General features: G+C 41.6%; 2 protein-coding genes across 3 annotated transcripts in view; one reads left to right on the top strand and one right to left on the bottom strand.

Moving 5' to 3' along the window:
* grin2aa (glutamate receptor, ionotropic, N-methyl D-aspartate 2A, a) overlaps nucleotides 1-9,666 on the bottom strand; it is a 111,303-nt gene extending 101,637 nt beyond the window's left edge. Inside the window, exons 1-2 of the mRNA XM_060893049.1 lie at nucleotides 9,640-9,666; nucleotides 5,804-6,211 (exon numbers count right to left, since the gene is read on the bottom strand). Coding sequence (XP_060749032.1) covers nucleotides 5,804-6,208 — 405 coding nt within the window. The 5' untranslated portion in view covers nucleotides 6,209-6,211; nucleotides 9,640-9,666. The remainder of the gene's footprint in view (nucleotides 1-5,803; nucleotides 6,212-9,639) is intronic.
* A 5,084-nt stretch (nucleotides 9,667-14,750) lies between these two features.
* Nucleotides 14,751-17,500, top strand: part of atf7ip2 (activating transcription factor 7 interacting protein 2) — a 10,225-nt gene continuing 7,475 nt past the window's right edge. For both annotated transcript variants that reach the window (XM_060892905.1, XM_060892904.1), the window contains exons 1-4: nucleotides 14,751-14,883; nucleotides 15,781-15,851; nucleotides 16,091-16,222; nucleotides 16,915-17,001. In XM_060892905.1, coding sequence (XP_060748888.1) covers nucleotides 14,877-14,883; nucleotides 15,781-15,851; nucleotides 16,091-16,222; nucleotides 16,915-17,001 — 297 coding nt within the window. In that variant the 5' untranslated portion in view covers nucleotides 14,751-14,876. The remainder of the gene's footprint in view (nucleotides 14,884-15,780; nucleotides 15,852-16,090; nucleotides 16,223-16,914; nucleotides 17,002-17,500) is intronic.

Here is a 17,500-nt window from a genome sequence, read left to right on the forward strand (position 1 = left end):
CACTCACACACTCACACACTCACTCACTCACACACTCACTCACACACTCACTCACACACTCACACACACACATTCACTCACACACTCACACACCCACACACATACACACACCCACACACACACTCACTCACTCACACACTCACACACTCACTCACACACTCACTCACACACTCACTCACTCACACACACACTCACACACACTCACACACTCACTCACACACACTCACTCACTCACACACTCACACACTCACTCACACACTCACTCACACACTCACTCACTCACACATACATACAGACACCCACACACTCACTCACACACCCACACACACTCACACACACATACACACACACTCACACTCACACATACACACACACTCACTTACTCACTCACACACACACACTCACACACACTCACTCACACACACACACACACACACACACTCACTTACTCTCTCACATACACACTCACACACCCAGACACACACACACACACACTCACACACCCACACTCACAAACACACCCACATGCACACTCACACACACACCCACATTCACTCACTGAAACACTCACCCACTCACTCACAAACTCACTCAAACACTCACACATACACACACTCACACACCCACATACACTCACAGACACACTCAATCACTCAAACACCTACCAATGTAATCATTCACTCACTCACTCTTTTAGTCCTGGTTGGATCTTGAACTCTAACTTTAATAACCTGAACCACGTAACTGAAGACTTTGTTCAGCAGAACTGGATCCCACACATCATCCAGCGTCCCAGTAACATCCCAGTGTGTAACCGTGCAAAGCTCTGCTCAGACACACACATCAGCTGGTAACCGAACACCATCATGAACACCAATACGCCTTTGCTGTTGCTGTTTGAATGATTATTTTTAGCCTCAGGGTCTATAAATGACTCAGCCTGGAGCAATTAAAGAGAAACAGTGATATCACACATCTGAGTAACGACTGAGACGCTGCAACTGACAAACAGCACCCGCTTATCTCTGCCTTCTGAGGGAGTGGTGTTATTACCTGAGAACAGACATATATAGGGTGATTAAAAGGGAGGGGGTCTCAGGAGGAGACGGGCTTATTGGCATGGACTACATGACGAGACACACTGATCAGTTCCACCTGAGGCTTTTATTCAAGCTCACAAAGACATTCGTATTTTTACTCGTTAAAAAAGACTCTGAGAGAAAGGATATGTTTACGAGTCTGTAATTCTTTCTTTATGTCTTTAAATGTTTTAATGGAGACATCATCTCCAGAGACGAGGGGTTGAGCTGATCTGGAGGTTCAGTGTTAAAACTAGGGTTCAGTCCCCCATCTGTTGAACCCACCAGTCACATAGTGAGGAAACATCTGCTCTTCTGCTGCTGATCAGTCTGAAATAAAAGCCATTCCAGCATTTATCATCACAAAAGAGTTTTTCAGCACAACAAACGAGAGCTGATGGAGATCATTTCCACACACGCCTGCAGCTGCTCCATGCTAACTGGCCGCTATTATACTCGCGTTCATCATTAGCAACATCAGCGTTTTAAAGTTCTGCTGCTTCAAAGTGAAAACTAAACTGCAGCTTTGTAGAACTGAGTCTCCTGGTGGTGTGGACACAATAACACTCCTTTATACACTTACTCCATAGATTCATTCATATTCCTCCACCTCTAGTGCCTCTGATACACAGATCACACTCGACTCACACACAGCTGCTGCTTTACACTGAAAAAGGAACCTTCTATACGAAACTCTGTTTACAGGAACTACTTCATACAGCAGCAGGAACTACTTTCTATACGAAACTCTGTTTACAGGAACTACTTTATACAGCAGCAGGAACTACTTTCTATAGGAACCTCTGTTTACAGGAACTACTTCATACAGCAGCAGGAACTACTTTCTATAGAAACCTCCGTTTACAGGAACTACTTTATACAGCAGCAGGAACTACTTTCTATAGGAACCTCTGTTTACAGGAACTACTTTATACAACAGCAAGAACTGTCTTTTACAGGAACCTCTGTTTACAGGAACTACTTTATACAGCAGCAGGAACTACTTTCTATAGGAACCTCTGTTTACAGGAACTACTTCATACAGCAGCAGGAACTACTTTATACAGCAGCAGGAACTGTCTTTTACAGGAAGTAGTCTACATTACAACATGAAGTACTTTTTGTGTGTAATTCATTAAGTTCCTCTTTTCTTCCTACATGAAGTGGAAGGTTCTGCTGGAGATGAACACAGATGGAGATCAGGTTGTAAAAGCCTGAATCCTGTTCCATTCAGTTCACACAGATATTTTTAGAAAGCAACAAATTCTCCTCTAACAGCATGATCTGTGCTGCGCTTCTCTTTAGTCTCATTAAGTTGCTCTCGTATTCAGGACGTTCATCAGATTGAGATTCATTTAACTCTATTCTTTAGCTGATAAACAATAAAAAGTGTGTCTCGAGTTTAATCTTTATATATTACTGCTTTGAAGAAGAACACTTAGAGTGAAGGTCACAGTGATGCAACTGTAGAAATAAATAAATAAATAAATAAATAAATACAGCACAGATGTATTGAACAGCTAGATCTCCTTCTCTCTCTCTCACACACAGACACACAGACACACACACAGACACACACACAGACACACACAGACACACAAACAGACACACACACAGACACACACAGACACACACAGGCACACACACAGGATTGAGTCTTGCTCAGCTGTAATGATGAGCGTGTTGTGTTGTCATCTTACACACAGGTGAATGACGGCAGTCTGTCAGTCGTTTACTGATGAACACTTTGATTGGGTCTCATGCGAACGTTCTCCTGACACGTTCCACACGTCACCAAACGGAACACTGGAATTCTGAAATTCAGAGCCGCCGGTTTGTGGTGTGGAGCTTCGCAGCTTTAGCTTCCTGTTCAGCATCAGACAAAAGTTTCTCTACACTGAAGAGATTTTAATTTTATTTAAATAAAGTCTGCAGCGTGTCTCCAGCATCAGTGAAACAATCTTCATCTACAGACCTGCTGCGGTTTTTACTTCACCTTACACACATCGTAATCAAGTGTATTACACACGGACTGTTTTACTCACCTTATACCAGGAAAGAAAGAAAGAAAGAAAGAAAGAAAGAAAGAAAGAAAGAAAGAAAGAAGGGAGGGCAGGAGGGAGGGCAGAAAGAAGGAAGGAAGGAAAAACGGAAGAAGGAAGGAAGGAAAAAAGGAAGAAGGAAGGAAGGAAGGAAGGAAGGAAGGAAGGAAGGAAGGAAGGAAGGAAAGAAGGACAAAGGGAATAATGAAGGAAGGAAACCGATGAAAGAAACAAAAAAGAGAGAGATGATGTGTGAAAAGCTGACACTAAGCACTGACACTAGAAACTCCTTCACCACATGATAAATAAACACATTGTTTATTTCTCTTTACTCTCATTATAATCTGTTTATTATCTGTTTATTAACATCAACATCTTCTGACCAATCAGAGTCTCAGCAGCAAATTTTTGGAAGACTTTTAATAAAAAATCTGAATATATTTGAGGAACTCATTGCAACCCAGTTTTATGTACAGCAGCTTTCGTCTTTCTCTGATAAAAGAAGACGAAGAAATAAAACAGATCGATGACGCAGACGTTTGACGAGAATCTGTTCTTCTGTTCATGAAGGATTCGCTCTGATGCCTTCATCAGCACACAGACACCAACCAAATTCCCACTAAAGCCGAACTCGGAGAGTGTTTTTCACTCCAGTAGTCGTCACATTTAGCGCATTAACATCACCTGACTGCAGTATCTTCTAAATTTATCACCTGAACACTGAGACTGATGGAGGAGGCGACTAAAGGAACCGAAGCTCCCTGAACACTCACCTGTTTTACCTACCAGGACATAAAGCACGTGACACGACCGCACTCTGACGTACGTGTCTCTAATTGCTGACGTGTCACGTGTCACCTGTCTGTTAATCGGCGTGTTAATGATCGCTGACGTGTTCTTTACATCCACACAGAAACACACAGGAAGATAAAACAGTGAGAAATAAAGGATCTTAAAGCACCGACGCTCTGGAGTGGATTTGTGAGAAGAAACTAATAAAGTGACATTAAAGTCAATAAAATCTATTTCAGTCTGAGGATTTAATGAAAGAGACGCAGTGGAGCGGAGAACACTCAGAAACACAGGAAAGGATGGAAGGAGAGAAGGAAGGAAGGAAGGAAGGAAGGAAGGAAGGAAGGAAGGAAGGAAGGAAGGAAGGGGAGATGAAGGGAAAGAGTAAAGAGTGAGAGGAAAAGAATAAAGGCTGAAAGGAAGGGAAGAATTAAGATGGAGAGATGACAGAAAAACGGAGAGAGAGAAAGGAAGTAAAAATTAAGAAAAGGAGGAAGTAAGGTTTAAGTGCAAATAAATAGATAGAATATAGGAAGGAACAAACAAACTAACGAACTTACAAATGAAGAAAGGAAGAAAGAGAGACAGGAAGGAGGTAAGGATAGAAGAGAATGAGAGAGAGAGAGAGAGACAGAGAGAAAGAAAGAGAGAGGGCGAGAGCGAGAGAGAGAGAGAGAGAGAGAGAGAGAGAGAGAGAGAGAGAGAGAGAGAGAGAGAATGTGAGTGAGAGAGAGAGGGAGAGAGGGGGAGAGAGAGGGAGAGAGAGAGAGAGAGAGAGAGAGAGAGAGTGACAGAGAGAGAGAGAGAGAGAGAGAGAGAGAGAGAGAGAGAGAGAGAGAGAGAGAGAGAGAGAGAGAGAGAGAGAGAGAGAGAGAGAGAGAGAGAGAGAGAGAGAGAGAGAGACAGGAAAGACCTAAGTAAAGAGGCAATTAAAGAAGATGAAGAAAGGATAAAGTTGAAATAAAATGAGTGAATAAAAACACTGCTCAGTGACTGATGATAACATGATGATGGTTTGTTTTTATTTTATAGAACTGTGTGTAAGTGTGTGATATTAGTGTGAATTATCCTGAGGTTAAAGATACAGTGACACGTGATGAACTTCACGTCTCCGTGGAAATCCACTATAAAGCCACGTAACAGACTTCAGACTTTGGCTCAGAGATGAAAAAGTGAAACCTGAGAGAAGTCTTCGAGTTGCACGTGTGCCTATTTTTACTTGCAGAACATTTAAAGTATTGAATAATGTATAACGTGTAAGTAGAGAGAAGCCTCACTTTAGATCTGACCGGCGATGGAGCGAAAGTGCACAGCTTTAATCTGAGGCCATTTACATCCATAGAGAGAGAAACATACAGCAAGGAGCTGGAGTTTATACAAACAATTAAAAATAATTAGACATTTACTTCCCTTTAAGCTCTGATTTTTATAGACAAAAGAAAATAATGTTCAAGCTCGTTAACTCTAACAGACTCTACGGAGAATCTTCGAATTTTACACGATAATATAACACAGTTTGACTTTATTTAAACACGTAAAAAAAACACGATTTCTACTTAAAAGTGTAAAGTAGGCGGAGTCACTGCAACTGGATGAATCTACAGCAGCGTGAAAGTCACCTGAGTTTGTGTGTAAATTAATACAACTTAAGGGCAAGTATTAAATTAGTTGATTACTAACGTGTTATAATCGCTTTATTAAGACACACACTTTATAGTCGAGACTAGCTAGCTAGCTAATCAACAAATCTAATAAGCTAGCTAGGTTTTCTTGTAAGCGACAAACTTGTTGGCAGTGAGCAAGGCTTAGGATTTAGGTTGAACACGTCAAGCAAACAAACGTTGGGAAAATGTCTCACAAATTCTGAACGATAACAAAAGCATGGCTTACCTTATCTGCCATGATCATGGACGAGCCACCGTGAATCCCCAGGATGGGTATCAACGTCTGCGAGGAAATAAAATCCAAAATCTGGGCGATGGCTTCCTGGTCGGTGCCGTCGCCGAACACCACGCCGTGGATCTTAGTCCCGGACATGAGGTCGCACACGTGAGTGATGATGCTCTTCGGGTCCGTTTCATTAACCAGCAGCGTGACAACGTTGACGTCGATCGGGTCGTCCTTGCTCCACAGGGCTCGTATGTCCCGGTCCGAGATGTAGCGCGTTCGGCCCAGGATCACGGCAATGTTCAGAATGGGAACCTTCTCTGCGGCGTGCACCACGCCCACCAGGGTGAGGAGAGCCGGGAGCATCAGGAGGGCCAAGCCGGAAAACCCCATAGTGCTCGACTTCATTCCCTGAAAGAAATAACTTTGTAAGCTAAAGCTGCTAGATGGCATTTAACGTATCTTAATGTATATGTACTGAATACTGATATAAAGGTTAGCGAAGAAATCTTCTACAGAACTGTGAGAAACGCTCTAATGTTCTAATCTATATCTCCAGTTTTTACACTGTGAAGATTTGAGAACGTCTACAGCATTACAACTGTCAGCGGCATGTTGTTGCAATACAGGAAATGAATCAGTGATGGAATGGAATGGCAGGATGTGGACCACAGCATGAGTTTATGTTCCACAGCAAAGTTTCCACAAATGACACGTTTTTAAATAAAGATCACATCGCTTTTTATCCAATAAGACATAAGACATACTTTATAACTCATATTTGGATTTTTGGGTTGTCGAGCGAAACCGTAAAGGTTCTATATGGAGCGCTAAAACATAGGGTGTTTCCCTGTTAGAAAAAGGTTCCATGTAGAACCCTGAAACCAACTAAAGAACCAACCCAACAAGAGAGATGAACCCTATCAGAGAGATTTCCAATCCAAATCATTTTTAGGAGCTCGGAACCTTTAAGTATATTAAAGAACTCTTGAAGAACTTTTGAAGAACCGGCTTGACTTGAAGCTCCTTCAACAAGGGTGTGTTTGGATTGGTCGATTTAGGTGGTGGTTCATTATCAACATGTTCTACAGTGTTCTACAAGTTCTGTTTAGAACCAAAAAAAAACTCAAAGAGAAACAATTCTGCATAGAGCCATAGACCATAGGGTCAAGCTGAGAAACTCTTACCATGCAAGGTTTTTGCTGAGATTGCTCTACATTTGTCATATGTGGGCGTGTCCTATTTTTAGTCTACTGCTGGTTGCCATGGTTTCACTGATAGCACACTGAGTTAGAGTGATATCCACATGAGTTAGCTACAGAACGTCACTAACCGTTTATAATAAAACAGCATGATTTAATACGGAAAGTCCATCAGACCGGGGTGATCATTTCACGCAGACCTGGCAACCCTGAGATTAAAACAATATGAGTATAAACTCATTTGCCTCAATGATGTATCCAAATATTTTAGATCAACTCGTAGGGTTAAGTTCAAGATAATGTTGAAGCATCAAACACAAAACGAACAGACGTCACCATGTAAGAACATGACACAGGAAGAAAAATGTGCAGAGAAACATTCTGTGTTCAGAGAGCCTCGGTTTGGAAAGCAGGCGAACGAAGAGCTGGAGATGAGCGAGTGATGAAGATGCCGTCTGACACCGAGGCTGAGCAGCAAGCAGAGCAGAAGAGCGGAGTGCTGACATCATCACACCACAAGCGCACTGAGAGAACGGAGCCTCCTGAACATCCGACATGGCCTACATGTGTAAGCGAGGTGAAGAGATGATCGCTGCAGATCATATGGTTCAGAGAGAGGTAACGCTGCAGCTTCTGATCTGATGAAACTTACACTGGAGCTTCAGGAAGCCATGTCGATGACATCGCATCTTTTACCTATTTTTCAGGGGTAAAGGTGAAGGGGTTTTGAACCTTTTGTCTCCCATCCATCATCCAGTATATCCAGTTGCTCCAACATTTGGAGATCATGAGTTTAAATCCACATGATGCCACAATGCTCTTTGTTTTCGATCCTGGAGAGCAAAATTGAGACTTCGTCTCTCTCCCCTGTCAATCACAGCGACATCAGCCAATCATGGCCATCTGTATGTTGAAAGGAGTCTCAGAGGAAGCTTGTGTTAGCCTTCACGCTCCCAGGTTACTGTAGTGATGGAAAAAGCAGGTGGACTGGTAGATAACCAAACTGAAGAGAAAACGTAGGGAATATTGAGCAATATCACACTTTGATTGTTTATTTTTAGTCCAGTGAAATGCTGTGGAATGTCCAGAACCCAGCCAGTTCCTGCTGTCACTCTTCTTTCTCTTGGATTAAAAACTCAGCTTGCCGCAAAGTGTAAACCGAAGACACTCCTTCCATAAATGTTACATAAACATGAGTGTGAGTTCTTGAGATTGTGGATGGGATTGAAACGGGGCTGACTTCATTCGAGATTTATTTGCTTATTAGACTCCATAGGAATGTTTACGCTGCAGCTTCGTAGGTTTATTATTTGTAATAATCATACAGAGCAACAGCAAGAGAGAGAGAGAGAGAGAGAGAGAGAGAGAGAGAGAGAGAGAGAGAGAGAGAGAGAGAGAGAGAGGGAGAGAGTGACAGAGAGAGAGAGAGAGAGAGAGAGAGAGAGAGAGAGAGAGAGAGAGAGAGAGAGAGAGGGAGAGAGTGACAGAGAGAGAGAGAGAGAGAGAGAGAGAGAGAGAGAGAGAGAGAGAGAGAGAGAGAGAGAGAGAGAGAGAGAGAGAGAGAGAGAGAGAGAGAGAGAGAGAGAGAGAGAGAGAGAGAGAGAGAGAGAGAGAGAGAGAGAGAGAGGAAGAGAGTGACAGAGAGAGAGAGACAGAGAGAGAGAGAGTGTAGAATTTGAAAGTGATATAGAGGTCTGTATAAATATGTACGTTTATCGGTGTGTGTAGATGTGAAAATCTATGTGTGTATGGATGTGTGTATGGATGTGTGTATGGATGTGTGTATGGATGTGTGTATAGTCGTTAATTCCCGCAGATTGCAGCTTTATGCACGCGCGCCCCCTGTCGGTGCGCCTCAGCCCGGACCTCAGCCGTATTCCGCTTTAGGACGCGGCTCCAGCGCAGTCAATGTCGTGCTTATTATCCACACCTACTGTATCCACACCTACACGCCTGTGGCATATGACTCTCATGAAGGAACAACATCTAAACCACGCGCGCGTTTCATTCCAACTACTTAGATTTGCTATTTCAATAAAAGTGTGACAAAGTAAACCGAGCAGGTGGAGTTAAAAAAAAAGGAAGATATACATAAACCCAAAGATTTGATCAACGCTAGAATCCAGTCAGTCCACATGAATAAAAAAAAAAAAAAGATGTAAGATTTATGAGACATATCTCAGGGCTCGGGGTTTTATTTATTGGAATAATTCTGCGCTCGGGACGCAGAGACTCCCGAGACTCACATGATCATCCAAAGCAGTTTCACACTCACACGCTCACACACTCATACTGTATTTCTATTTAATTTCGACACACATCAGCAGCTCTACCCACCAGTTTGCTGCAATCAGACTACAATTGCATTTGATTCGCACCGAATTGTCCGCATGGCGCACGATGCAGAATCCTATACGGTTTTTCGCACCCGAGATCTTTTTAGATCAGATTCACATGAAAGAAAGAAATCCAAGGCTGCATTCTATTCTGCTGCATTTCACACAGGAAACCCGCACGTTTTTTGGGGGGGGGTTCTGCCTCTTTCTTTAGGACGCACTGCACTTTTTTCCTGGAGAACGTATGCGTAAAAATCGACGAGAAAAACAACCCATAGCGAATTTTTTTTCGACTACTCACAGCATCGTCTCTCCTCCACAGAGATCCAGAATCGGAGTGGACATCGCAGCAGGTCCTGTCCTCCTCTCTCCTCTCTCTGTCTAACACACGCATACACACACACTCTCTCTGTGTCTTTCTCTTTTCTCCTGCCGGGTTGCGGATGATTGAACGGTCGCCCTTTATTATCCTTCAACTTCGATCCCGCGACATCACATTAAATCCAAAGTGGCTTCTTGGCGTCCGCGAGCTTTATCCATGACTCCGTTCGCGCGCGCCCGCGTGTGTGTGTGTGTATGTGTGTGTATGTGTGTGTGTGTTGCCTCCTCGGTCCCGCATCCAGAGCTGCGGGGTTAAAAAAAATGAAGAAGAGGCAGAAGAAACGCGCGCGCGCGCACAAACACACGCACGCACACACACTCTGTCTCTCTCACACACATATAGATATATACACACACATAGAGAGAGAGAGCAGCAGCAGCAGGTCTGCGACTGAAGAATGAAATGCAGAGAACAGAGGGATGCTCCTTGATCCTATCTTCTTCTTTCTTTCCTTCCTTCCTTTCCTTTCTCGTTTTCTATGCGCCCCTTTAAAGCTCATCAAACTTCAGCACGGTGCTGCAGTAAAAAAAAACAAAAAAAAACGACGCACTGAGGTCAAGGATATAGATTTATATATTTATATAAAATCAAAATGGTGTTAGTGGATGTATAAAAAGTCTACACAGCCCTTTTTAAACAGGCAGATGTGTGTGTGACGTTATTAAAAAAAGGAATAAATTGGAAAAATAAAAAAGTTACATTACCTCATGTGCACAAGTGTAGGCACCCTTTAATAATCCTTTAATAATGAACCAATCGCATTCAATCCCAATGTTGTAAATGAAATAACACACAGCTGGTTAAGATCAGACCAAATAAAAAACAACAGTTTCTCTAGGATCATGTTTAGATCAGACTGCTGAAGCCATGGGCTGTAAAGAGCTGAAAAAACCAAGAGACCTACAGCAACATTAAAGGACCTGCAGGAAGATCTGACACATACTGATTCCTCACTGCATATGACAATAATTCCCAAAGGTCTGTTTGGTGCAAGCATCAACGCAGCATGGTGGTGGTAGCATCGTAGCAGATCTGAGGCTTTGATCAAGGTGGAGGAACTCGTGCTACTCATAGCTACAAATAGTCCGTTTCAGTGCAAAACCTCCAGGTGTCTGGAAACAAGCTGAAGATAAAATAAATAAATAAATAAATAAATAGGATTTCATCTTTCAGCAGGAAAATGAACCAAACCATTCAAAGGTGGTTGAATGAACTCGGCAAAGAATCCCATTAAAAATCTACTGGAAAGCAGGAAGTGAACAGAAGATTATTCTGGTGGATCTCAAATATTTTTGCAAGACAGAGCAGGAAAATATCACCATGTCAAGATGTTCCACACTGATAGACTCTTAACAAAATGACCGTGTGGTGAAATAAATAAGAGTAATAATTTTAGGGCTGAGTATTTTTCTGCATTTTAAATTCACACTGAGGGTCGAAAACCTTCTGACATGATTGATCTGTCATTTATTTCACGACACACACACACACAATCACACACACACACACATGTAAAGGTCCTCTGTGGGAAGACGGGCTCGCCTTCGCTCCTGACACACATCCCTGAGGTTTGGAGAATGAGGAGGAACCCTCACACAAACACTGGAGAACATCTGAAACCACGCAGACAGTCACCCGGGGTCAGGATGGAGCCGGGGATCCTGGAGCTAAACTGTTGGACGTTTAGACCTCGATGTCCGACCACAAATAAAACCCCTGCTCCTGTTACATGACGCTGTGATCAAGAAACTCAGACTGTTTTTTTTTTTTTTTTCTGTCAAAGCTTCTTGTAGGATTTCTTGTAAACCGTGCGCCGCGATTTGAGGAAAAGAATCCAAGTGTGAAAGCAGCTTAAAAGTTTTGTCAGTGTTTAGAGATGACAGTGAAGGTGTCTGAAACACTTGGTACAAATATTTGAGTCCACAATGGGGAGAGGGTCCGTGAACGCTCGGGGGCGGGGCTTATACTCACAGGTTTGTACCAACTAAAGAACTGCTATTTTGGATGCATGGCATGTCACTGAGAAGAAATACCTTTAAACCAGGAGCTGTTCTTGGACAAGAATTTTCCCTAACGGTTCTTTTCCCCTCCATTATGAACCGTTATACAGGAAGTAATGTTAAAAATGGTTTAGTATTTTGGTCCAGTCGGATTCTGAAGTTAAAATCCAACGTTAAACAAAACACAAGCTTAGTCTCATGGGCACCTGTTTACATGTTTCTCAGGTGGCTTCCGCATGTAACGTGGATCACAACAAGGTTTGTGTGAAGCCATCTCCAAGTCAGACATCAGACATCTCTGACTCGCTCTCGAGCTAGAAAACAGATCTCAGACTTCACCAACGTGGGTCACAAACTGGATAAACAAGAGTGACAGAGGGAGAGAAAGAGAGAGAGAGAGAGAGAGACAGAGAGAGACAGAGAGAAACACAAGTGTAAAAAAAGTCTGATTGCTTAAATAAAAAAAAAATGCGAAATTCAGAGTTGTTCATCTGCTTCCATGAGCATCACAGACACGAACATCAGTCACCGAACACGTCTAATCACGTCTAATCCAAATGACGCTGAAATATTGAATCATTTTAGAAACATTCACATAAAACTGGTTTATTATAATCACTGTGAGGTTTTACACTCAGACACAGAATTTAAGTAGCACTTTAACTTCTGTCCTCTGTGCATTTTATATATATATATATTTATATATACACACATATATTATCCCCTCAGGCTCTCTGTACACTTTCTCTGTATCCTCTCCACTGCCAAGCTGTAACTCGGTGTTTTTTCCCCTCAATAAAGCAGTATTTCAATATTTCAGCTCTGATCTGTGAATAAAACACATCGACTGAACAAACAGCTCAGCCGTAATTAGATTCACTGGAAGCGTCTTGTTTTTCAGCCGTTACGCTTTGGATTTTTTGCTCTGATGCGTCACTAGACATCTTTAATATTAAATTACACACACACACACACACTCACACACACATGAGATACATATTAATAATGTTACACATCTTAACACTGATAAAAAATTAGAACGAATCTAATCTTATTTGTGGAAGGAGTCTCCAGTGTCAGTGCTTTGTAACACTCAGAGCTGTAAAGATGAAGACATTTTTTCAGCTTTATAATTCATACTGTAGATGTTATAATGATGCTGACGAACACACCGTAGGCTCATCTCCGTGATCTGATGAACATAACGACCGCAAAAAGTATACATAACAATCCTGAGGAGCGTCTTTCGTTAAGCGCCGCTTACAGTTATGAGAACGATACGGAGTTATGTTGTGGCGAACCCGTTCATAAAAACAATGTGATTACTCCAATTATTTCCCATGACTCATGACTTTTCGGTGCTCAGAAAGACATCCTGCATGGTTAGGTTACTAACATCCTCTACAACAGTGTCTGATCGTAGAGTTACAACCAACGTACACATAAAAGCAGAAGAGGAATAAAACGTCAGGAAGTAAACACTCGGGGACGTAGCATTAGAGGAAAATAATGACTTCAGGGTGATAAAAGTGACCCATCTTATCCACTTCATCACATCAGACGGGATTCTACTGTAACAGCAAAGTGTTTTATGCTTGTACCATCACATCACTCTTTATTCTCCTTTTTTAAGTTTAAGAGACACGTGTACTGTACGTCCTCTGTCCTGAATACGCTGACACCGGAGACTCCTTCTGTAAAAGTTCAATAAACTCCACAGAAATCAACACACATTGTTTAAAAAAAAGGGCTGCATCTGCTGTACTCCAGTTGTGTTTTGTGGCTTGGATTTACAAAACGAAAAAAAAAAGCAACACAAGTGAGCTTGATGCAGAGATGGCAGTTAGCCGCTGGGGAACTTTGTGTTCCATCCTTGTATTATGAGTAGGGTGTGATGTCGCGAGTGAGCACAGAGAAGCCGTATCATGTCTGAGACGTAATGCGAAGTGATTGGCCTCGTGAAGGCAGAGAAGAAAAACGCAAGCACAACACGGCGGATGTGAGGGCGCGAGGCCGGTGGTGTCGTGCATGCGTAATCATAGAAAAACTGTATACGCATCAAGGAGTTCGATTCAAAACGTGCACAACGTATGCCGGTAAAGATCTCACCTCGTATATGTTTTATGCTGTTTGTCCATTTCTGCTCACAGAAACTGGAGCCACACAATAGACTGAGCTCTTATTCTGAATCGAGTGACTTTTTCAGCAGAAGAAGGTTCTTTTACAAGACCCAAAAAGTAGCTCAGGATATTTGTGAAGCTAGAAATCGGCTTAGCACAGACAAGAGTAGGTTAGAGCTAAAATTACAAACTGTGTCTGCCCCTGATATGAGGCCCGTCATCACTGAAGGTCACTACTGAATAGGAAAATGGAGTTTTGGAGAACTTCTTTATTTCTACTGAGTTCCTAAACGTGTCAGATTCTCATTTCTAGCCCTCTGACTGCCATGAGGTGAACTGCAAATGCAATGAAAATGAAACCCTGTCACACTATTCAGTGACGCTATGCCCTGTGAGGTCCGACGTTTCTTACGTTCTCCGGGTCCGTCATCTGTTTCACACGTCTAGTCGTGTAAACGTGTATCGAGACATTACAGAGAAAATTAAGGCCTGTATCTGAGCTTGGCTATGTATATCTGCCGAGAGGACGTAGCTAGCACAGCGTAGCGTAGCTAACCCTAACCCTTTGCTAATCTAGTTCCAAGCCAAGAACATGACAAGGAAATCAAACAATCACCAATCATTGTTCTTTTATTGTGCTGAACTAGTTCGATTAAGAGGATGTGTACAATATAGATACTAACATATCAATTTAAATACTGAAAACAGGCCACGCCCACTTCACACATAAACGACCAGTCATTACTTTCGACCAATTAGAAACCAGACGTACATTTATATGCAATTGTAATTGATCGGTTATGTAAATGATGAACCTTAATTCATTCTAGCCGCATGTTGTGCTAAACTGAATGGAAAAGAGCGGCAGTTTCCACATCAGCCAATCAGAGCAGGAGCTCGTCCTAAACCCGCCCATTTCCAACGACCTCACAGAGAAGCCACGCCCCTTGTGCTTGGTTGAGGTAAACTTGAGGTAAAAGACAACGTGAAACTGCCACTGAGGCAAACTGGACATTTATTTGTGGTGTTTTAGAAAATGACAAGTGAGTAAAATATTATTTACTTACAAACAGAAAGCGGAAATGACAATGAGAGGGTTGAATGTAAGCTATCAGCAGGAGCTAATGCTAACTAGCTAGCTATACAGTAACCCTGTGTTTTATGTTATTTATCAGTTTAAAGACGACACGATAGAATAAAGATGTCCTCCGAATTAAAGCGGTCGTTTGCTCAACATTACAAAAACAATCTATTAAATATAGGCGGTTAGGATGCATGAACTTCCGGTGAGCGCGAGCTATTCACAACAGTTAGCTAACGGTAGCTAATTAGCTAGCTAGCTAGCTAGCTGGAGCAAGCTGCTTTAAACTAGTCTCGCTAGTTTATTAAAATTCCCACCTTCAAGATAAATCATTTCTAGAGTGTATTAATTAATAAGATATTTTATATTATTATAATTAAACGAGGTGAACATGTGTGTTGTTGTTTAACAGGTCGCACAAAAACAACACAAAGGAGTTGCTAATAAACGGCGTGTAATAACAGTGAGGTGATGTGACAGACGTTACTACGGGTTACTTAATGCTGCTGTGCAGTAATAAGTGTTAATTAAAGTGTTCTGTCACCGTATTGAGTTTGGGTTGTGTTTAAAATCACTCTGTGTGTAGTGTCTAATATGTAGTACACACAGTACTGAGCTTTGTGGGACACGACCCTCAGTGTTGATTAATCACTAGAAAACAAACCTGGAATTATGTTAAATAAATGTTATAAGATGTATTTTTATTATCATAATTATTAGTTTAAAGCTGTTTAAATTTCAGCTGGTTTATTTTTCCCCAAACGTGGTCTAACATGAATGAATATTTTCAAAAGAATGATTTAATAATAATAAAATAGAATACATTCTTTCTCTGCTTTTTTTCTGCACTTTTTTTCAGGTATGAAAGAGAGACGACACGATGTCGGATCTGAAAAATCGTCTTCCGCAGGAACTGTTTCTACGGCTCAGGTGTGAAGATCAGTCACAGTAAACGGGGTTTAACGCTTAATCTAAGAAGGAGAGAGGTTTTTAATATTACTGACGAAACGCGACTGAGCTAAACACGGAGTAAGCGAATGTGTGCTGAAGCGAAGAGAGGGAGAAATAAATTTAATTGGATAAAATCCTTTCAATGACTGTGTCTCTGGTTATTAGTGTTTTATATAATACATATATTAGTGTGTGTGTGTGTGTGTGTGTGTTGGCAGGTCCAGGAGCTGATCTCCACAGAGGTGCAGTCTGCCCTGGAGCAGTCAGACAAAATGATGAAAGCCCTGATGGAGAGAATTCAGGAGGTAGAGAGCGAACCCAGATACAATGCCAGACTTCAGAAGCTCGAGGTGAGTACACGACTGTAAGCGTTGTGGTAAATAAAAAGATCGTCCAATCCTTTTAATCCTTCAGACTCCGACACCACGTTGAACAGACTAGCCCAGTTAAGCAGGTTAAAAAGTAAACAGAAACCACTGAACAGACTGGATGAGTTAATAAGTAAAGAGATTAGTAATGAGTGATTTATTTCAAGCATTTATTAACGTGCTTCAGCGAAGCCTGGACCCCCCCTCAGGTCCCAGAACACAGATTCTCAAGCGATCAGCAATTACTGAGCTCAGTCCAGCTGCCATTAACCTCAACTTTAACTTCAGCAGAGCTACAGTTGATGCCGCAGTTCAAACTACATATTTTACTAACAAGTCTTTCCACACTAATGCTGTTACTGTTATTTCACAGGCCGCTTGCTACACAGGCACATTTAGGTGTAACCTCCCTCTTGTTGTGTAAAGCCTTATACTTTTAGTTTATTATAAACAGATCTGGTGTCTGAAACTACTCATGATGTCTTCTTGTTTTCTTACACAAACTTATACAGGCTCAAAAATACTAGCACAGTATCACCTGTGAGCTTAAAAATCACTCTGGACTTAATCTTACAGACAAGTAAAGAATACCCAGTGTCAGGAAATTTCACCCAGTCCACCTTTAAAATATTTATACATTTGTTTGTTTATTTCTTTCTTTTTCCTCTTTCCAGGCACACATTAGGAAAGTGAAGCGAAGAGGCGACGCCGTGTTCGCAGACTTACGGAAACGCCGAAGCTTGGATACAGCCCAGGATCAGGTACAGGTCACTTCGTACATCACACTGTTCACAAGCATTTAGCTGACATGATGCATATTAAATGTATAATTATGACTGTAAGACACACACCACACACACACACACACGAGTCATATGTACACAGAGATGAGTCATGAGGTCAGGACAGATATTCTTTACAGCAGCAGTGACTGGGAGGAGAGAGAAATAAAATAATTGACACATTTATTTACGTATTTATTTATTATGATATTTACATGCTCACTTGTCACTTATTTATTGGAAAAGTTTTTTACTTTGTTGTTTAGTTTGTGGTTAAGTGGGCAGGGCTTCGGAATGGGATGATTATAAGTATTGACACCCCACAATTTTGTCTATCTGAATCTACATGATGATTTATCTGTCACTCATATTAATGATTCAATTTAATGGTTAAATTTTGTGAATTTTTATTTTTGTGTATTTTTATGAATTTTTTTTTTCATATTTATTTTTGTGTTTGTGTTTTATTTTTTTTTTT

Source organism: Tachysurus vachellii, chromosome 18, assembly GCF_030014155.1.
Source record: "Tachysurus vachellii isolate PV-2020 chromosome 18, HZAU_Pvac_v1, whole genome shotgun sequence".
Lineage (NCBI taxonomy): Eukaryota > Metazoa > Chordata > Actinopteri > Siluriformes > Bagridae > Tachysurus > Tachysurus vachellii.